This window comes from Pristiophorus japonicus, chromosome 1 (genome assembly GCF_044704955.1).
Source record: "Pristiophorus japonicus isolate sPriJap1 chromosome 1, sPriJap1.hap1, whole genome shotgun sequence".
NCBI lineage: Eukaryota > Metazoa > Chordata > Chondrichthyes > Pristiophoridae > Pristiophorus > Pristiophorus japonicus.
In genome coordinates this window covers 322,240,842-322,263,059 of record NC_091977.1, presented here as the reverse complement: position 1 = coordinate 322,263,059, position 22,218 = coordinate 322,240,842, and the positions used below count along the sequence as shown (strand labels likewise).

The window sequence follows — 22,218 nt, the reverse complement described above, 5'->3', positions numbered from 1 at the left end:
GTTACACTTCAAAAAGTAATTGGCTATACAAGGTTTTGGGACGTCCAGAGGTTGTGAAAGGCGCTATATAAATGCAAATTCTTTAACATCGCTTCAGAAAAAGGATACCACTGTGCAAATCCAGTTGAAAAACAACATAAATATGTAATCTGCTGTTCTCCCATCAAAGAACCCTATATTAAAAAAAAACACAGAATTATATTGCAGATTGCTCCTTCAGGTAGTTCAAAAATGTCAGAAAAATACCAGACAATACATAGCATATGACATTGGAGACCATCACTTCTGGAAACAGGGTGCAAGTTTCCTCTCTGATGCAGTTATTGAGGAAGAAATGCTACCATCATTAATTACAAAGGCCTGAAAACTTCAATTTGGTTGAAAAAATGAGTACCAATGAGATTGTCCGGTCAACTGACCTGGAGACGTTACAAAGCCTGACCCCGCCCCACGATGCAGCGCTCCTAATGGCTCAACAAGTTAATGCATCTGCCAGTGTGGGACTGCATCACACAGATCAGGAAAGTCCAAGGTTCAATCCTGGTCTGGGCTGAATTAGTTGATGTCACCTGGACACTAGTTGAGGCAGCACAGCAGATGCACTCAAGTGACCCTGGACAACCGGACAAGGAACTTAGGGGACAGCCAGGGTTCCTCTTCCTGATCATTATTCAGTAACCTCTGCTGGAAAGTGGACATCGTGACTGGACAAATTCAGGTTTGGCTGCCACACCTACCCTCTGTTGACACTCACTATACAGGTTTACACTTGAGCGAGATACCAGAGGGCAGCCTGCACCTTTAGGAGATGGGGAAGAAAACAGAGGAGAAAGAGGAATCATTTACTAGTTTAAACAAGCAACCAACCAGGTTCAAGGTTTTCATTATAGCAATAATTACACTATGAAAGGATTTACAATTTCTCTGCCCATCATACTCAGGATTTTTAAGCAAATAAACCCAAAGTTTATAAATAAAAGTAAGTATCTTTAATATATCCCCATTATATAAAAAAACCTAACCAGCGCAATATTCTGCTTTCTGTGAATCGATTTGTACTGAAGACGAGACTTGAGAAACGAGATAGATTCTTCTCCCCTTCCTCACTACAAACATGAGGTAGATGTAGTAAAATTGGGGTGATTCAGTAAACTCAACCTCCTGCCATTATAACCTTACAGGACCACTACTGAATTTGCGACAGATCAGACGAGTGGTTCCTGCCGGTCCAACTCTTTCTGTATCGCTTGTAAGCTTGGCTTCCCCTCCATACCGGTGCTTTCCTCGCACTTAATCTGGGCAACCGCTCTCCTCCCATCAATGTAAAATACAGAGTGTTCAGTGCATACCCACAAGCACATAAAACACAGCATGTTGACATGTACACAAATGAGTTATTTTAGTTTTCCCTTCTACAGGATTGCTGCAGCATGCATTTATGTGATGGGAAATCTGTATCCACACAAGTCAAATTTCTACTAAATCGTTCTGTGCCTTCAGCTCCATCAACCACCAACCACCAAACTGATTTTTGAGTACACCATCCCTGTTGTAACTCTCTACAGCTCTTCCCTGCTGCTATGCTATTTAACACAATTGTTTTTTTTTAAAAAAGTGACTTCATAACATGTAAATTTCCACTCCCATCGGTGATAAAACCTTTGTGAACATAGGAACAGGAGTCAGCCGTTCGGTCCCTCAAGCCTGTTCCGCCATTCAATGAGACCATGGCTGATCTGTATCTTAAACCGATCCACCTTTTATACCCTTGTCTAAAATCTATCGATCTCAGATTTAAAATTATTAAGGAAAGTCAGGAAGCAGGAAGGGTGGTGGCCAATGTTCCCTCTAAGCTGTGTGGCCGCGCAGTAATGGGAAAGGTTCCACACAGGCCCCTCACCGGCTTTTCTAGACCAATATGTCAAGGAACCAACTAGAAAGCAGGCCATTCTAGACTGGGTGATGTGTAACGAGAGAGGATTAATTAGCAATCTGGCCGTGCGGGGCCCCTTGGGGAAGAGTGACCATAATATGGTAGAATTCTTCATTAAGATGGAGAGTGACACAGTTAATTCAGAGACTCGGGTCCTGAACTTAAAGAAAGGAAACTTCGACAGTATGAGACGTGAATTGGCTAGGATAGACTGGAGAATGATACTTAAAGGGTTGACGGTGGATAGGCAATGGCAGACATTTAAAGATCACATGGATGAACTTCAACAATTGTACATCCCTGTGTGGCGTAAAAATAAAAAAGGGAAGGTGGCTCAACCGTGGCTAACAAGGGAAATTAGGAGAAGTGTTAAATCCAAGGAAGAGGCATATAAATTGGCAAGAAAAAGCAGCAAACCTGAGGACTGGGAGAAATTTAGAATTCAGCAGAGGAGGACTAAGGGTTTAATTCAGAAGGGGAAAATAGAGTATGCGAGTAAGCTTGTAGGGACCATAAAAACTGACTGCAAAAGCTTCTATAGATATGTGAGGAGAAAAAGATTAGTGAAGATTAATGTGGGTCCCTTGCAGTCAGAATCAGGGGAATTCATAATGGGGAACAAGGAAATGGCAGACCAATTGAACAAACACTTTGGTTTTGTCTTCACCAAGGAAGACACAAATAACCTCCCAAAAATACTAGAGGACCGAGGGTCTAGCGAGAAGGGGGAACTGAGGGAAATCCTTATTAATCAGGAAATGGTGTTAGGGAAATTGAAGGGACTGAAGGCCGATAAATCCCCAGGGTCTGATAGTCTGCATCCCAGAGTACTTAAGGAAGTGGCCCTAGAAATAGTAGATGCATTGGTGGTCATTTTCCAACATTCCATGGACTCTGGTTCAGTTCCTATGGATTGGCGGGTAGCTAATGTAACCCCACTTTTTCAAAAAGGAGGGAGAGAGAAAACAGGGAATTATATACCGGTTAGCCTGACATCGGTGATGGGAAAAATGCTGGAATCAATTATTAAAGATGAAATAGCAGTGCATTTGGAAAGCAGTGACAGGATCGGTCCAAGTCAGTATGGATTTATGAATGGGAAATCATGCTTGACAAATTTTCTAAAGTTTTTTTGAGCATATAACTAGTAGATTGGCATGCAGGTACAGCAGGCGGTTAAGAAAGCAAATGGCATGTTGGCCTTCATAGCGAGGGGATTTGAATACAGGGGCAGGGAGGTGTTGCTACAGTTGTACAGGGCCTTGGTGAGGCCACACCTGGAGTATTGTGTACAGTTTTGGTCTCCTAACTTGAGGAAGGACATTCTTGCTATTGAGGGAGTGCAGCGAAGGTTCACCAGACTGATTCCCGGGATGGCGGGACTGACCTATCAAGAAAGATTGGATCAACTGGGCTTGTATTCACTGGAGTTCAGAAGAATGAGAGGGGACCTCATAGAAACGTTTAAAATTCTGACGGGTTTAGACAGGTTAGATGCAGAAAGAATGTTCCCAATGTTGGGGAAGTCCAGAACCAGGGGTCACAGTCTGAGGATAAGGGGTAAGCCATTTAGGACCGAGATGAGGAGAAACTTCTTCACCCAGAGAGTGGTGAACCTGTGGAATTCTCTACCACAGAAAGTAGTTGAGGCCAATTCACTAAATATATTCAAAAGGGAGTTAGATGAAGTCCTTACTACTCGGGGGATCAAGGGTTATGGCGAGAAAGCAGGAAGGGGGTACTGAAGTTTCATGTTCAGCCATGAACTCATTGAATGGCGGTGCAGGCTAGAAGGGCTGAATGGCCTGCTCCTGCACCTATTTTCTATGTTTCTATGTTTCTATGTTTCTAGAGTGGATAAGGGAGAACCAGTGGATGTGGTGTATTTTGACTTTCAAAAGGCTTTTGACAAGGTCCCACAAGAAATTAGTGTGCAAAATTAAAGCAAATGGTATTGGGGGTAATGTATTGATGTGGATAGAGAACTGGTTGGCAGACAGGAAGCAGAGAGTTGGTATAAATGGGTCCTTCTCAGAATGGCAGGCAGTGACTAGTGGGGTGCTGCAGGTTCAGTGCTGGGACCCCAGCTATTTACAATATACATTAATGATTTAGACGAAGGAATTGAATGTAATATCTCCAAGTTTGCAGATGACACTAAGCTGGGTGGCAGTGCGAGCTGCGAGGAGGATGCTAGGAGGCTGCAGGGGGGACTTGGACAGGTTAGGTGAATGGGCAAATGTATGGCAGATGCAGTAAAATGTGGATAAATGTGAGGTTATCCACTTTGGTGGCAAAAACAGGAAGGCAGATTATCTGAATGGTGACATTAATAAAAGGGGAGGTGCAACGAGACCTGGCTATTATGGTACATCAGTCATTGAAGGTAGACATGCAGGTACAGCAGGCAGTAAAGAAAGCAAATGGCATGCTGGCCTTCATAGCGAAGGGATTTGAGTATAAGAGCAGGGAGGTCTTACTGCAGTTGTACAGGGTTTTGGTGAGACCACGCCTTGAGTATTGTGTGCAGTTTTGGTCTCCTAATCTGAGGAAGGATATTCTTGCTAGTGGGAGTGCAGTGAAGATTCACCAGACTGATTCCCGGGATGGCAGGACTGACATATGAAGAAAGACTGGATCGACTAGGCTTATATTCACTGGAATTTAGAAGAATGAGAGGGGATCTCATAGAAACGTATAAAATTCTGACGGGATTGGACAGGTTAGATGCAGAAAGAATGTTCCCGATGTTGGGGAAGTCCAGAACCAGGGGTCACAGTCTAAGAATAAGGGGTAAGCCATTTAGGACCGAGATGAGGAGAAACTTCTTCATTCAGAGAATTGTGAACCTGTGGAATTCTCTACCACAGAAAGTTGTTGAGGCCAGTTCATTAGATAAATTCAAAAGGGAGTTAGATGTGGACTTTACGGCTAAAGGGTTCAAGGGGTATGGAGAGAAAGCAGGAATGGGGTACTGAAGTTGCATGATCATATTGAATGGTAGTGCAGGCTCGAAGGACCGAATGGCCTACTCCTGCACCTATTTTCTATGTTTCTATGTTTTCCATTGTGAATTCCGCACATGCGCAGAAATTTAAAGGGACCACGCATTAAAAGAAACAGGCCGCGCAAAACAAAGCGCAGCTCACAGGGAACACTGGCGGTGGCCAGGTTTCTTTTCCACTTCCTGTTTCATTAGGTCACCTTACATTGTAAATCCAGCTGATTTCACAAACTCAAAGCACAGGCATTGGTTTTGTCTCCCGTCTAGACATCGTCAGGGTAAAATGCCCCCACGTCAGGCACTGTACACCCGCAGCTTGCAATTCTGAGCTCCCTTCATTAAACTGACAATTCGAACAGGATAACACAAATCCCATTTCATTCCCAAGGATAGTCCTCCCACAACACCAGCTGTAGGAGGTTTTTCCATGTTTGCTCATTATTCTCCAATTTGGCAATAGTTAAAAATGCTTTGTGGCTTTGTAGAAAAGAAAACAGGTTAACGATTTTCAATGTTCAGCAAAAATGTAATCTCAGTTCATATTCAGGTTTATTAAGAGACTGTGAGGGATTTGAATGGCTGCAGTTTTGCAGGGAGAAGGTACATAAGAAACTAAGAAATAGGAGGAGTACGGCCCCTCGAGCCTGCTCCATTTAATATTATGGCTGATCTCCTACCTCAAGTCCACTTTTCCCTCCCCGATCCCCATATCCCTTAATTCCCCTAAAGTCCAAAAATCAATCCATCTCAGCCTTGAAACATAGAAACATAGAAAATAGGTGCAGGAGTAGGTCATTCGGCCCTTCGAGCCTGCACCACCATTCAATATGATCATGGCTGATCATTCCCTCAGTACCCCTTTCCTGCTTTCTCTCCATACCCCTTGATCCCTTTAGCCATAAGGGCCATATCTAACTCCCTCTTGAATATATCCAATGAATATACTCAACGACTGAGCATCCAGTTATCTGGGGTAGAGAATTCCAAAGATTCACAACCCCCCGTGAAGAAATGCATCCTCATCTCAGTCTTAAATTATCTTATTCTGAGACTGTGCCCCTTAGTTCTAGACTCACCAGCCAAGGGAAACAACCTCTCAGTATCAACCCTGTCAATCCCCCTCAGAATCTTAGGTTTCAATTAGATCACCTGTCATTCTTCTAAACTCCAAAGGTCCAATCTACTCAATCTCTCCTCAGGACAACCCTCTCATCCCAGGACTCAATTTAGTGAACCTTCGTTGCACCACCTCCAAGGCAAGTATATCCTTCTAAATAGAAGAGCTGTGACAAATATAGCAGACTAACATCAAACACAATGATGTTTTGAAATGTGAATTGCATAGTTGTGTCCCATGCCTATGTAACAAACTTTAGTTTCTGAGGCATTATTTAACAGCAATGTTGCCCCTTTAAGAATATGAAAGCCTGTGAGTAAAATACTTTATTCCAAAGATTTTTTTTTAAATATGCTTTTTAAAATTGTCAATTTTAGCAAGGGCATCTACTTTTACTTTAGCCAAACTCCTGTAATAGTATTGTCATTTAAATTTTTACATAATTTTTCTGTATAAATGCTTTGAAAGATTAAGTACGCACTCACTGGATCCAGTGCAAACACACAGTGGAAACATACCTCGTTCCAAGCTGGAGGAATATGAATACAGGAAGTAGAGCTGAATCAAGTAATGGAATCCCATTGGGTAAAACAAGCATGCGGTTATAGGTCTCCATATCTGTATGCAAAAAACAAGATTGGTTGTTCATTAACTTCACACAAGACCATCAGTATAGCAAGACAACAAACAAACTATACACAATATTTATGACAAAAATAGTGGCCCTGAATTTGCAGTTGGTATGACATTGTACTTTCAAAGTATGCCGCCATACCGCCTTTGAAATTGACCGCAGATTCGGGATTTCTGCATGAACATGCGATCTGTCAATTTCCGACTGCCCATCGGCTTCGCTGCATGTTTCACCCACTCATTCAAATCAACGTGCTGGAGAAATGTGGGGGTAATTGCCCACCTAATGTGCATCAATTACACTGAAAGTTTTTACGTCTGGAACAAACAAGTGCAGGAGTCTGTTGTCATCATCATCATCATCATAGGCAGTCCCTCGGAATCGAGGAAGACTTGCTTCCACTCCTGAAGTGAGTTCTTTGGTGGCTTAACTGTCCAATACGAGAGCCACAGACTCGGTCACAGGTGGGACAGATAGTCGTTGAGGGAAGGGGTGGGTGGAACTGGTTTGCCACACGCTCTTTCCGCTGCCTGCGCTTGATTTCTGCATGCTCTTGGCGATGAGACTCGAGGTGCTCAACGCCCTCTTGGATGCACTTCCTCTACTTAGGGCGGTCTTGGGCTAGGGACTCTCAGGTGTCAGTGGGGATGTTACACTTTATCAGAGAGTCTTTGAGGGTGTCCTTGTAGCGTTTCCGCTGCCCACCTTTGGCTCGTTTGCCGTGAAGGAGCTCAGAGTAGAGCATTTGCTTTGGGAGTCTCGTGTCTGACATGCGGACTATGTGGCCTGCCCAGCGGAGCTGATCAAGTGTGGTCAGTGCTTCAAGGCTGGGGATGTTAGCCTGAATGAGGACGCTGATGTTGGTGCGCCTGGCTCCCAGGGGATTTGTAGGATCTTGCGGAGACATCGCTGGTGATATTTCTCCATCAACTTGAGGTGTCTACTGTACATGTTTCATGTCTGAGCCATACAGGAGGGCAGGTATTATTACAGCCCTGTAGACCATGAGCTTGGTGGCAGTTTTGAGGGCCTGGTCTTCAAACACTCTCTTCCTCAGGCGGCCGAAGGCTGCACTGGCGCACTGGAGGCGGTGTTGGATCTCGTCGTCGATGTCTGCTCTTGTTGATAAGAGGCTCCCGAGATGTGGGAAATGGTCCACGTTGTCCAGGGCCGCAGCGTGAATCTTGATGACTGGGGGACAGTGCTGTGCGGTGAGGACAGGCTGGTGGAGGACCTTTGTCTTACTAATGTTTAGCGTAAGGCCTATGCTTTCATACGCCTCAGTAAATACGTTGACTATGTCCTGGAGTTCAGCCGGTGTATGTGCGCAGACGCAGGCGTCGTCCGAATACTGTAGCTCGACGACAGAGGTTGGGGTGGTCTTGCATCTGGCCTGGAGACAGCGCAGATTGAACAGGTTCCCACTGGTTCTGTAGTTTAGTTGCACTCCAGCGGGGAACTTGTTGACTGTGAGGTGGAGCATGGCGGCGAGAAAGACTGAGAAGAGGGTTGGGGCGATGACACAGCCCTGTTTGACCTCGGTCCAGACGTGGATTGGGTCTGTGATGGATCCATTGGTCAGGATCACGGCCTGCATGTCGTCGTGGAGCAGGCGGAGGATGGTGACAAACATTTGGGGGCATCCGAAATGGAAGACGCTCCATAGACCCTCGCGGTTGACAGTGTCAAAGGCCTTTGTAAGGTCGAAGAAGGCCATGTATAAGAGCTGGCGCTGTTCACTGCATTTTTCCTGCAGCTATCACGCTGGAAAAATCATGTCAATTGTGCCCCGTAGGGGACGAAATCCGCACTGTGACTCCGAGAGGAGCTCCTCGGCCACGGGAAGAAGTCGGTTGAGGAGGACTCTAGCGACGACCTTCCCGGTGGCTGATAGCAGGGAGATTCCTCTGTAGTTGCCGCAGTCAGACTTGTTCCCTTTTTCTAAAGATGGTCACGATTACGGCATCTCTGAGATCCCCCAGTATGTTCTCCTCCCTCCAGATGAGAGATGAGGTTGTGTATTCACGCCAGCAGTGCCTCTCCGCCATACTTCAATGCCTCAGCAGGGATTCCGTCCGCATTCGTAACTTTGTTTTTAAGCTGTCTTTTGGCTTTTTCTACCTCGTGCAGTGTTGGGGTCTCACTGAGGTGGTGGCGGGTAGCATGCTGTAGGATGGAGTCAAGAACACTCGAGTCAAAGGCAGAGTCTCGATTGAGGACAGAACAGGTGGTGGATGGAGAAAACACAGGAGATACAGCAGCTGGCCAACAACCATAATGTGCGAGGATTCTTCATCGCAGACAAGGCCACCCACGGGCCAAACACCCAAGGCCCCACTCCACTGCTGGCCAAGAACAGGGAAACACTCATCAAGGACACCGAGGCAGTCAGGGACTGCTGGAAGGAGCACTTCGAAGCCTGCTGTACAGCGTAAGGGGGAGGGGGGGGGGGTGTAAATGAGAAAATTGTATTAGTTTATGCTACAGTGCGGCACTGTTTGTGTCTGAGCGGATACAAACTTAAACTGAATATGGCCATTTTGTATCACCGTCTTTGCTGCCCAAAAGCCTTTTTAGTTTTGCTTTAATGATTTCCCAACTTCTATTTCGATAGGATTTAATTCACTTTCATGATTTCCTCATGTTATCAGACATTTAAACTCTCAATTTTAGACGCTTTAAATTAATCAAAACTTAGTTAATCTAATAGAGGAGATTGTAATGATAGGCTTGTGTATTCTAATCTTGGTTTGTGTATTAAATACTATTGCAATGATCTTAATTTACGAATAAAATAGCATTTCTGGCTGCTAAATTATATAAAATGAGCTGTGGGCAAATCAGCAAACTCCTCCGTTTTCTGATTGGCTAAGAGGAAGTGAAAGGAGCACCGTTTCATGTGGTCCCAGGTTTGCATGCGCACAACACTGCCCCCTGGGATCCGTGGGCCACTATGCTGCACCGGTTGAGAACAACTTCACAAGAGGGGGGGGTTCACACGAGGCAAGTGCGGATTTTGTTTGGATGTCAGCAGCGTACTCTTTAGCTATGCTGCCAACCGCAAATTCAGGTGCATGTCTAGCATACACTATCACAACCTGTCTGTGTCACACTTTCAAAAAATGCAAAGGAGCAAAGGCTGTCATTTGGAATGTATAGAAAAAATCTCCAGGAATAGAAAATACCAGAGTCACAATACCTGCAACCTGATCAACAGCCGGAATAGCAATAACCTTTGAATTAATTTGTAATGTATGTACACAAGGTCTGCCCACCAACAAGGGGCACTACCGTCGGAGGTCCTAGGGTCAGAGGTAAACTCATGCTGGGTCCGGTATATAACCTGAACTTCACCTTTGTATCTTCACTTCTGGAAGCCATTAAAGACTGACCAGGTTACACCTAATCACTGGCTCACACTACAGAGTTCATTGTATCATTTCATACACCACAACTGGTGACGAGGCAAATATGAACCCATGCAAAAGTATGGCAAGCACAGCACGATTAAGTACTGTTGGAATTCTCGAGAGATTCAATGAGAGAGGATTGGGGACATTTCCTGACCAGTATTTCGTGGCAAACGACCTAAACAAAGACAAGGATCCAGAGAGACACAGAGCAGTTCTTCTCACCGTCTGTGACCCCATGATCTATGCACTCATCTAGAATCTGCTCTCACCCACTCTTCCTACAGAAAAGAATTACAAATACCTATGCTCTAGTTCGGGAACACCTTAAACCCATGGAAGGAATCCTCATATCCAGATATCACTACTATACGCACGTTCGTCCAGAAGGCCAGAATGTAGTGACATTTGTTGCCGACCCGAGACATCTTGCAGGGCCTTGCAAATTTGGGCCCGCGTTGGAAGACATGCTGCGTGACTTTTTCGTGATCGGGGTCAACCACGAGGCAATCTTAATGAAGCTGCTGTCTCCAGAGACGCCGGACCTCAGCAAGGTCATCACCATCGCCCAGGCTTGCATGTCCATGCAGAAAAGCATTAAGCAGATATCGCGACAAAACAGGAACTCCATGGCAAGTACTGTGTACAAAATTGAATCAACGGCCGGCAGGGCCTACTCAACTGCGTCTGCAAGACCGGGAGCCGCTCAAAGTTCACCATCGAAGGCCTACCCGACTGCGTATGCGAGAACGGGAGCCACACAAAGCCCGTCATCAGGCCCAAATCCGAGCTCAATGCGGGGGCAATCACCGACCCCATCAGTGCCGCTTCAGGCAGTATGTATGCAGAGGGTGTGCGAAGACGGGGCATCTTCAGCGGACGTGTCCACAGCAGAGCAAGCGAGCTGGGACACACCACGTGGATGATGATCAATTTAGCGTGGATCTGACGATGCTGCCCGAAGCATTTGAGAGCTCAGAGGAGGAAGTGTATAGCGTACATGCGGTCCTAACAAAGAGCCAACCGATAATGATGGAGGTAAAATTAAACGGCGCGCCACTATCCATGGAATTAGACACGGGTGTGAGTCAATCGATAATGAGCCAGAGGGCTTTCGAAAAGCTGCGGGAGACCAAGGCAGAGAAACCCAAGCTGAGTCCGATAAATGCGAAGTTGCGTACCTACACCAAAGAGCTTATACCAGTGATCGGTAGGGCAGCAGTAAGAGTGCCGTACGAGGGAGCAGTTCATGATCTACCGTTATGGATTATCCCGGGCAATGGCCCATTATTATTCGGCAGGAGTTGGCTCGAGAAAATAAAATGGAAATGGTACAATATCAAAGCTTTGTCATCAGCGGATGATGATTTGTGTACTCAAGTGCTGAGCAAATTTCCCTTACTGTTTGAATCGGGACTTGGCAACTTCAAGGGAGCCAAGGTGTAGATTCACCTAGGCTCAGGCCCATCCATCACAAAGCCAGGGCGGTCCCGCACATGATGAGAGAAAAGGTCGAGCTCGAATTGGATAGGCTACAATGCGAGGAGGTCATCTCACCGGTCGAATTTAATGAATGGACCAGCCCCATTGTTCCGGTGTTAAATAGCGACGGCACGGTCAGGACTTGTGGAGACAAGGTCACGATCAATTGAGTTTCGAAACAAGATCAGTACCCGCTACTGACCTGTTTGCAACGCTAGCTGGGGGAAAATCTTTCACCAAATTGAATCTAACGTCTGCCTACATGACACAGGAACTGGGTGAATCATCAAGAAAATGTACATGCATCAACACTCACAACGACTGTTGATTTACAACAGGTGCCCTTTTGGCATTCGTTCGGCGGCAGCCATATTTCAGAGAAACATGGAGAGCCTTATGAAAACCATCCCCAGGACCGTGGTATTCCAAGATGACATCCTAGTCACAGGTCGTGACACCGCCGAGCACCTGCACAATCTGGAAGAGGTTCTGCGTCGTCTGGACAAAGTGGGACTCAGGTTGAAGCGTTCGAAGTGCGTTTTCATGGCACCAGTGATCGAATTCCTTGGACGAAAGATTGCTGCAGGCAGAATCAGGCCTACAGAGGCCATCAAAAATGCACCCAGTACCCAGAATGTGACGGAGCTGCATTAGTTCCTGGGTCTTCTCAACTACTTTGGTAACTTCTTACCCAAATTGAGCACAGTATTAGAGCCTTTACACAAGCTGCTCAGGAAAGGAGACGACTGGGTGTAGGGTGAACTTGAAGCCAGAGCCTTTGAGAAAGCTAGAAATCTGTTGTGTTCCCACAAACTACTGGTACTGTATGACCCATGCAAGCATCTAGTTTTGACCTGTGATACGTCGTCCCATGGGGTCGGCTATGTATTCCAGCAAGCCAATGAGTCAGGCAAACTACAACCCGCTGCATACGCATCTGGAAGCCTGTCCAAGGCAGAAAGAGCCAATGGCATGGTAGAGAAAGAGGCTTTAGCATGTGTTTATGGGGTTAAAAAAATGCACCCTGACCTGTTTGGGCTTCGCTTCGAGCTGGAAACCGATCACAAGCCGCTTATATCATTGTTCTCGGAACATAAAAGGTATCAATACCAACGCGTCATCCCGCATCCAGAGGTGGGCGCTGACATTGTCTGCCTATGATTGTGTCATTTGCCATAGACGAGGCACCGACAACTGTGCTGACGCATTGAGCCGGTTACCGCTGCCCACACCGGAGGTGGAAACGCCAATGCCCGCAGAGCTACTCATTCTCAAAGGCATCCATGACAATGAAGGGTCGCCTGTCACTGCTCAACAAGTTAAGACCTGGAATAGCCAAGATCCGACTATCGGTTGTAAAACGTTCTGTTCTTAATGGGGACTGGTTGACCATCCCCAAGGAAATTGGTGATGAAACCAAACCGTACAGCTGTCGCAAAGATGGGCTTTCCATCCAGTCCGACTGTTTACCGTGAGGTAATCGTGTTGTAATGCCCAAGAAAGGCAGGGCGAGATTTGCACGGGAATTACATAGTATGCATCCCGGTGTTGTCATGATGAAGGCCATCGCCAGGTCCCATGTTTGGTGGCCTGGCATTGACTCGGACTTAGACTCATGCGTGCATCAGTGCAGCACTTGTATGCAGTTAAGCAAAGCCCCAAAGGAAGCTCCGCTTAGTCTGTGGTCATGGCCATCCAAACCGTGGTGTAGAATCCACATCGACTTTGCAGGCCCCTTCCTTGGTAAAATGTTTTTTTGTGTTGGTGGATGCATACTCCAAATGGATAGAATGTGTGATCATGTCATCCAGCACTTGCACTTCCACCATTGAGAACCTGTGAGCCACATTTGCCAAACATGGTCTGCCAGACATCGTTGTCAGCGACAATGGACCATGTTTCACGAGCCTGGAGTTTCAAGTGTTCATGAAATGCAATGACATAAAACACGTGAGGTCAGCCCCATTCAAACCTGCGTCCAATGGTCAAGCGGAGTGGGCAGTTCAAACCATCAAGCAGAGCCTGAAACTCGTAACTCACGGTTCCTTGCAGACACGCCTGTCACGCATACTACTCAGTTACAGGACAAGGCCACACACGCTCACTGGGGTCCCACCTGCGGAACTATTGATGGAGAGGCCTCAAAACCAGGCTCTCTAAGTCCATCCTGATCTTGTCGATCATGTCGAAACTCAACTTCAACGCCAGAAGTGGTATCACGACTGCGCCGCAATGTCACGCAACATATCTGTAAATGACCCAGTGTATGTACTTAACCATGGTCAAGGGCCCAAGTGGCTCCCGGGCAATGTTGTGGATAAGGAGGGTAACCGGGTGTATATGGTTAAGCTCAAGAATGGGCAGATGTGCAGGAAACACATTGATCAAATCAAGCTTAGACACACTGACGAACCGGAACAGTTGGAAGAAGACACCACAAGCTTAGACGACCAACCAACTCACATCCAGCCATCAGAAGAACCCACTGTGGTCAACGCCTAGCCCCAAGTCGTGAGACTCGGAAAGCACTGGGATTGTACTGAGACGGTCAACTAGGGAGCGAAGGGCTCCGGACCGTATGAACTTATAATATGGACTTGTGCCAAGAACTGGGGGGTGGTGGTGGGGGGAAATGATGTAATGTATGTACATAAGGTCTGCCCACCAACAGGGGGCACTAGGGTCTTAGGTACACTTGTGCTGGGCCCAGTATATAACCTAAACTTCACCTTTGTATCTTCACTTCTGGAAGCCATTAAGGACTGACCAGGTTACACCTAGTCACTGGCTCACAGTACAGAGTTCATTGTATCATTTCATATACTACAGAATTCACCAGTGCTTGCTTATTAATTTGTCGTTCTAGTCTTAAAAGGGCACAGCTTCACTTTAGCAACAGAATAATACATCATAACATGTAATGCATAAAGCTCCTCATCCAACTTACCATGAGTAACACAAGACATCCACATGTTAATTACACCACTCACAGTACAGTGAAAGTTTGGTTGATATATCCAAATGCAAGGGTTGGTAGCAGTTATAAAAAATGTAAGCTAGATTTAAATTTAAATGCAATTATACTGGAGTTTAAACAATGGTGTCTCACCAAGGCATTTGGCTTACCAATGACAATAGTGCAGAGTGATGTTGTGATTCCGAGCCTGCATCATGCATAGTATACTTTCTTTTTTCAGTTTGCTTTGCACAAGCAGTACAAATGTCATTGTTACTCATTGTACAGGATTAAAAGTTCAATGTATTGCAAAATAATGACTATTCCGTCAGCTCTTTTCAGTCAACAGGCATTTTATGAGCAAAAATAAATTAGCAGCACTACGTACGTGCATTTGAATATGGAGATATAGCTTTCCCATTGCACAGGCATGTGATGTAATGGCAACACTCCACGATTTACCCAAAATGAAAATGGTGCCAAGTGCATATAAACCTGTTGCTCCGCTGCCTCCTTAAAATCCTTTGACCAGGCTGTTCCCCTCCCTGACTTTCTGCTTTTTTTACCCGTTGTTATCCTTTTTTATCTTCTAACACTCCTGTGAAGCGCCTTGGGACATTGCACTACGTTAAAGGCTCTATATAAATACAAGTTGTTGTTGTTGCTACTTGATTGCCATCTTTTCTTCTTCCCTCGCTCTGTAAAACACTGATGCTGTTCTCCACGGTAACTCCTACAAAAAGCAAGTTGCCTTTAATAATACTACAAGAGGCATTATATTAGTATACGAACACAATAGAATATGACATTTTTTGCGGAGGGGTGTTCAGATTCTACTCAATTTTTTGAGATGGGGGGGTTAATTGAGAGGAGGAGGAGGAGCAATTCAAAGCGTTGAACATATCCTACACCAAAAATCAACTTCTGACCCTTTGAGCACTTTTATTTCCAGATGCAAGGAGCACAAGAGCGGGGCATAAAGAGCATTGATGAATACTATTAAACTAACATAGCAGCAAGAAATCCATACTGACACTAACAAGGCTTTGAGGCATCCAATCGTTGCAACAGAACTGTCCTGCTGACTCAGTGTGGCTATCTGTCTTGCCACCTTGAATATTTTTCTTTCTTCACTTTATAATTTTTATTTTTCATTTCTGTATGCTCCTTTTGTTGCTTTTAAAAAAGACGAATTTATACAGCGCCTTTCACGACCTCAAGATGTCCCAAACGCTTTACAGCCAATTAATTATTTTTGAGGTGTGGTCACTGTTGTGTGTAGGAAATGTAGCAGTCAATCTACACACAAGGTCCCACAAACAGCAAAGTGATGAGGGATAAATACTGGCACAGAATTTGCAGTGGGTAATAACGGCAAATGAACAGGGTTTGCTGTTATTACCCCTTTAAAACTGACCGCAACTTCAGGATTTAGCGCATGTGCATCCTAATGCAGAAATCCTGAAGTTGTAGTCAGTCATTCACTGCTCCGACACTGCCTGTGCTGTGGAACTCCCATAGCCGGCAATCAGAGAAATCAGTGACACGGACAAAAACTTTGGCTTTTCCATGGTAATATTGCTGTTAAATACCCCATTAAAAGTTAGATCTTGTTCGATTAGGTGTAACTGGGGTTTTAACAGCGTATTGACGGATAAACAAACGTTATGGCCCTGAAAAACTATTTTTGTCAAATTTCTACTTTATGATAAAAAAATTAAAATTTTTAATGAAACGTAAACAAAATGATATATATATATATATTTTAAAGTTTGTTCATATTTATTTCAGGTTTGCCTTTTCCCATGTGAGCGCCCTAATCTTTGTTTTTCTCTCCGTAACATTTTTTTTTAAAGTCTGAATAAAAGCAACTTCTTTATTTCCTGGTCCCCTGTCTGTGAGAAATTGGCATTGTGATTGGCCGCTTAGACAGCTTGGTGACATCACAGCAGCTCGCATTAGGAATTGTCCACTATTCTATATGGATCTGACTTACACGTCAATAAAGGCAAACATCTCACCTCAGTGATCATAAGATCTTTGTGGGCAGCTTTCTTCCGGGCCAGTGGCGAATGCCTTTGATTTACCGCAGACCGCAAATTCCGGGTTATTATTCAGGACCCCAGGGAGAACTCCTCTGCTCTTCTTTGAAACAGTGCCATGAGATCTTTTACATCCACCCGAGCGCGCAGACGGGGCCTCGGTTTGACGTTTTCTCCAACAGTGCAGCACTCCCTCAGTAATGGATTTAAAGATCCCATGGCACTATTTGAATAAGAGCAACGGAGTTCTCCCTGGTATCCTGGCCAATATGTATCCCTTAACCAACATCACTAAAAACAGATTATCTGGTCTTTAACAAATTGCTGTTTGTGGGACCTTGCTGTGCACAAATTGGCTGCCTCGTTTCCTACAACAGTGACTACACGTCAGGAAAAAAAGTACTTAAATGGCTGTAAAGCATTTTGGGACATTCTAAGGTCATGAAAGGCGCTACAGAAGTCCAAGTCTTTCTTTTTTTTTAAAAAGGAGAGGAGAGGAGAAAATTGAGGGGAAAAGGAAAGAACACTGTTTAACTTTAAACATAAAATCCACTTAATTAAAATCTGTAGAAATAATTTATATTTCATTAAACAGAACAATTCAAAAATATAATTCCGGAACCACAAACTCCCATCACCAAGAAAGAATTCTGCAAGAAGCTGAAGGGTAAGGGGAAAAGTTTAATGAACGGGGCTGCCGTAAGATGTCCTATTCCAGCAAATTCAAGGCAAATATATTAGTCTGCTGCTAAAGTATAGATGCATCTGTCTTCAAGGCAAAAAAAAATCTAAGTTTCTGTAAAGTACACATAGGTGATTTCAGAGTCAATTTCTAGTATACTGCAGACATTCTGATATTTAGCATTCCTGGAGAATTCCTTGGTTTCTTTATACACGGGAAATGCACACTAAACATTATACCATGTAATGCATAAAACATATTTTAGAAATGTTTCCAATATATGTTTTATGCATGGCATGGTTATATTGTTCCAGATAAAACAGCCTCTCCTCAGACTCACCATGAGCAAGACCTGTTGCTAGTAGTGATTATTTCTGAAGTTTCAGAAACTGTTTACAACTAATTCTGCTCAGATAAAAACATAGATGTACTGAATAAATGCAACCTTATTGGGATACCTATGCTGTAATTAAGGGAAATGCTAATTAGTGTTACCAAGAGATCCATTTACTTCCGCTACAGAATATACTAAATGATGTAATGGAAGGAACCTCCCAGTCCATTTATAAACATTCTAGTCAGTTATATTATAATCTAGATTCTGTTACTTGGAGTGGCAGTGTAATGGTTCCACATGATCAATTTTTGCAATAAATTCCTTAAAGTATCAACCTAAGACTGTATGGATTCTGTTGTATCAGACCTCATTCACCAACCACGTGTTGCTGGGAGTTTCAAAGCTGTCATTGCTATGATTCTGAACTATCAGTTCCACAATTTTAAAAATTCGCATAATACAGACCTGGCTCTACCTTAAAAGACTGCCCGACTTAAGATTGCACTGCAATGCAATTGGTTCCAGTGTGTTTTAATATAAGATTAAACATGTGATAATGGGCTGTACCTCACCCATAAACTGTGCAAATTGCTGTTTTCCCCCCTCATTCTTGAAGCCATTAAAAACCTTTTGATCTGAAATGTATTTTACGTTTATATTTAGTGTACACTGTGATCACTTCTGAAAGCTTCAACCTCAGTTTTAATAAATGTCAAGATACTGATGCAAATTATAAGATTGCCAGTAATGTTAGCACTGATTTACCCAATTCCCCCTCAATTACCTGAGAATGTATGGTGGTAGGTATTAAGAGTGCCAGCGTGCAGATGATACTTGTTTCACACAATGCTTTTTCAATGATTAGCGATAGCTGAGCTGTATTACTAGAGTGGGATTGGGCCATTACTTTTTTAAAAAAAGATATATAAATCAGACCAGTACGGTGGCACCGGGAATCCCAATGTTACCAGACAGAAATCAGTACCTCAAGAGCTCCCATTTAGGAGGGCACCACTAAAAATAATTTAACCCGAAGCCCAATCAAACCGAAAGAAACTTAACCTGAACTAAACCGCATGTCGTTATTGTGATTAAATGCACAATGTCCTGCGGTGTCCACTGGTTACAAAGGTCAGACTGGATAGGCCCATGGCTCAATTCCCAGTTTGTGCCACATTAGCCGTTCTCAGTGGGGGGGCCAGCAGTAAGGGCATGGCAAATAGATTGTAAACTGGTTGAGAAGGGGAAAGATTTAGTCACCGAACCCACTCCAGATTGTTATCCGGTAACATAAAAGGTGTACATCAACAGAATTAAACTTAACACGATGCTTATCATGGTTGAATAGTCTACCAGTACTCACTCTAGGCCCACACATAAAGAATGGCCACTTAGGTAAGCTATAGGAGGGCTGCTGCCACCTGTGGAACCCACCCATAGTCAACAATTTCGAAAATGGAGGAAAGAAAACTGGATTTAGAAAGTCTGTTTTTTTAATTGAGAGCTAAGCATACCAACAAGTTGAATCTATATAGACTATGCTGCTTACAAACAGATGTCTCCACATTAATTTGCAAGGACTGCTGCAGTTATTCTACTGCCACAGCATCACCAGTGTGGTGCAATATTTTAGCTGGATGTACAGCCTCACTGTGATTTCTAGCCCTAAATAAAAGAATCATTAGTAAAACGTACTAACTGCCCTAAACTAATGTTGTGTCAGGCAATGAAAAGCATAGTTATGCAACTTTTATATAAATCTGTTACAATTCCTTTGAAGGTAATTTGTAATTGGGATAGAAAATGAAGAGGATCTTGAAAATAGGATTTACTTGATGTGGAAAAATATTTTGCAATCATTAGATAAACAACTCTTCCCCAATTTAGATGTCATGTCCTATATCTATTGCTAAATTATTCAAGTTGCCAGATTTAGTTTGCAAAACGGCAGCACAAGTGATAAATAAGAGCTAGATTCATAATAGCGAATCACAATCAGCCCCAGTCAAAGTGCAACCATCATCCTTTCTAGTGACATGCAAACTCAACGGCTGATGAATCCTTTACATATATTTAAATGTAAATATATTTACATACAGATGTGGATTAAAATGTATATTCTCAGTACAATGACCAATCTACAACATTGTAGCTTATACACACACATATAATTTGAAAGGATGATACACTATTTAAAAAAAATGATTATTGAACTATCAGAAAAAGTGACATCCCCTTCTTACTACTATACACAACCTGCTTCCTACAAACTAAAAGGTCATTCGGGTTTTAATTCCGGGATTTCCAGCATCCGCAGTATTTTGCTTTTGTAAAAGGTTATTATTACCTGCCTTGGGTTTTACTGCCAACATAAAATGTCAAGTCATCAAGGAGGAGCAGAATCAAATCAGAATGGACTTTGAGGAGGCAATTCCCTTAATTTCATTTATATTTTAGAATGTAAGTTGTGAGGTGAGGAAACGTTTACAAAGTGGGGGTTCGAGCTTCTCTTGACCCCCCCCAAGGCAACAAACAGCCCCAGCGGGTGTTACCAGTGATTGATAAAGGTGTTACTGTACCTGGAAGTTGTTGAAGAAACGCTCCGACCACAGCACTAAAGATCTGGCGCTGAGCATGTTCAACCTCTCCAGGACGGGGAAGATCACACTGCCCGTGAACCAGTACCTGGTAACCAGGGGGATGCTGCGGTACCACTCGCCTAGGCCGCTCTCCGCCATCGCGCTCTTCAAACGGGACTGGGGGACCGGCCAACACACACACACTTCACTCACTCACTCACTCACGGTGTCAGGGCCCGGCACGGGCCGCCGCCGCTCTCCGATTACCCAAGGGGATGCTGGAAAAAGGCCCTACTTCCCCTGACGTGGCTGCCCGACACACGGCCACCTCACAGCTTCCGGGTCACAGAGTAATCAGCTGCGCTGCACTGTCACACAGCATCTTACAGCACACAAACAGGCCAAGATAGTCAGCCTTCCGGGCTCATTCAGTTCAACAATTTCAGATCATAACCTCTGCTCCCAATTTTTCGGATGGCAGCTGTTGATGATTCTGCTATTCCTATGTATACCTCCTCTAGACCCATATTCTGCTTGCTTGTCCCATTACCAGAAAGGAGACAGAGAGAAAACAGGGAACTACAGACCAGTTAGCCTGACATCAGTAATAGGGAAAATACTACAGTCTATTATTAAAGACGTGGTAACAGGGCACTCAGAAAATAATAATAGAATTGGGCAGTCAACATGGATATATGAAAGGGAAATCATGTTTGAAAAATCTGTTAAGAGTTTTTTGAGGTTGTAACTAGCAGAATAGATAAGGGGAGGACCAGTGGATGTGATGTATTTGGATTTTCAGAAGGCATTCAATAAGGTGCCATACAAGAGGTTATTGAATATAATTAGGGCTCATGGGATTGGGGATAATATACTAGCATGGATTGAGGATTGGTTAACGGACAGAAAACAGAGAGTAGGAATAAATGGGTCATGTTTGGGTTGGCAGGCTGTAACTAGTGGGGTGCCACAAGGATCAATGCTTGGGCCCCAGCTATTCACAATCCAAATCAATGATTTGGATGAGGGGACCAAATGTAATATATCCAAGTTTGCTGATGATACAAAGCTAGGTGGGAATGTAAGTTGTGAGGAGGATACAAAGAGACTTTAAGGGGATATAGACAGGCTAAGTGAGTGGGCAAGAACATGGCAAATGGAATATAATGTAGAGAAATGTGAAGTTAATCCACTTTGGTAGGAAAAATAGAAAAGCAGAGTATTTTTGAAATGGTGCAAGATTGGGAAATGTTTGTGTTCAGAAGACCCTGGGTATCCTTGTACACAAATCACTGAAAGTGAACATGCAGGTACAGCAAGCAATTAAGAGAGCAAATTGTATGTTGGCCTTTATTACAAGAGGATTTGAGTATAACAGTAAAGGCGTCTTACTGCAATTATGTAAGGCCCTGGTAAAACTGCACCTGGAGTATTGTGCACAGTTTTGGTCTCCTTACCAAAGGAAGGATATACTTGCCATTGAGGGAGTGCAATGAAGGTTCACCAGACTGATTCCTGGGATGGGGGGATTGTCCTATGAGGAGAGATTACATAGAAACATAGAAAATAGGTGCAGGAGCAGACCATTCGGCCCTTCGAGCCTGCACCGCCAATCAATATAATCATGGCTGATCATGCAACCTCAATACCCATCCCTGCCTTCTCTCCATACACCCTGATCCCTTTAGCCGTAAGGGCCACATCTAAGTAGATTGATAAACTAGGCCTATATTCTCTAGAGTTTAGAAGAATGAGAGGTGATCTCATTGAAACATACAAAATTCTTACAGGGCTTGACAGGGTAGATGCAGGGGGGATGTTTCCTCTGGCTGAGGACTCTAGAACCAAGGGTCACAGTCTCTGAATAAGGGGTCGGCTATTTAGGACAGAGATAAGGAGAAACTTCTTCACGCAGAGGGTGGTGAATCTTTGGAATTCTCTAGCGTAGAGGACTGTGGAGGCTCAGTCTTGGAGTATATTCAAGACAGAGATCGATAGACTTTTGGATATTAAGGGAATCAAGGGATATGGGAATATGGAGT

The 22,218-nt window shown here is 44.1% G+C and overlaps 2 protein-coding genes across 2 annotated transcripts in view; one reads left to right on the top strand and one right to left on the bottom strand.

Moving 5' to 3' along the window:
- derl1 (derlin 1) overlaps positions 1 to 20,512 on the bottom strand; it is a 30,852-nt gene extending 10,340 nt beyond the window's left edge. The window contains exons 1-3 of the mRNA XM_070888737.1: positions 20,177 to 20,512; positions 6,573 to 6,672; positions 109 to 173 (exon numbers count right to left, since the gene is read on the bottom strand). Of these exons, the coding sequence (XP_070744838.1) occupies positions 109 to 173; positions 6,573 to 6,672; positions 20,177 to 20,335 (324 nt within the window). The 5' untranslated portion in view covers positions 20,336 to 20,512. The remainder of the gene's footprint in view (positions 1 to 108; positions 174 to 6,572; positions 6,673 to 20,176) is intronic.
- Positions 19,969 to 22,218, top strand: part of tbc1d31 (TBC1 domain family, member 31) — a 92,676-nt gene continuing 90,426 nt past the window's right edge. The window contains exon 1 of the mRNA XM_070888719.1: positions 19,969 to 20,057. The gene's annotated coding sequence lies outside the window, so the exon portion shown is untranslated. The remainder of the gene's footprint in view (positions 20,058 to 22,218) is intronic.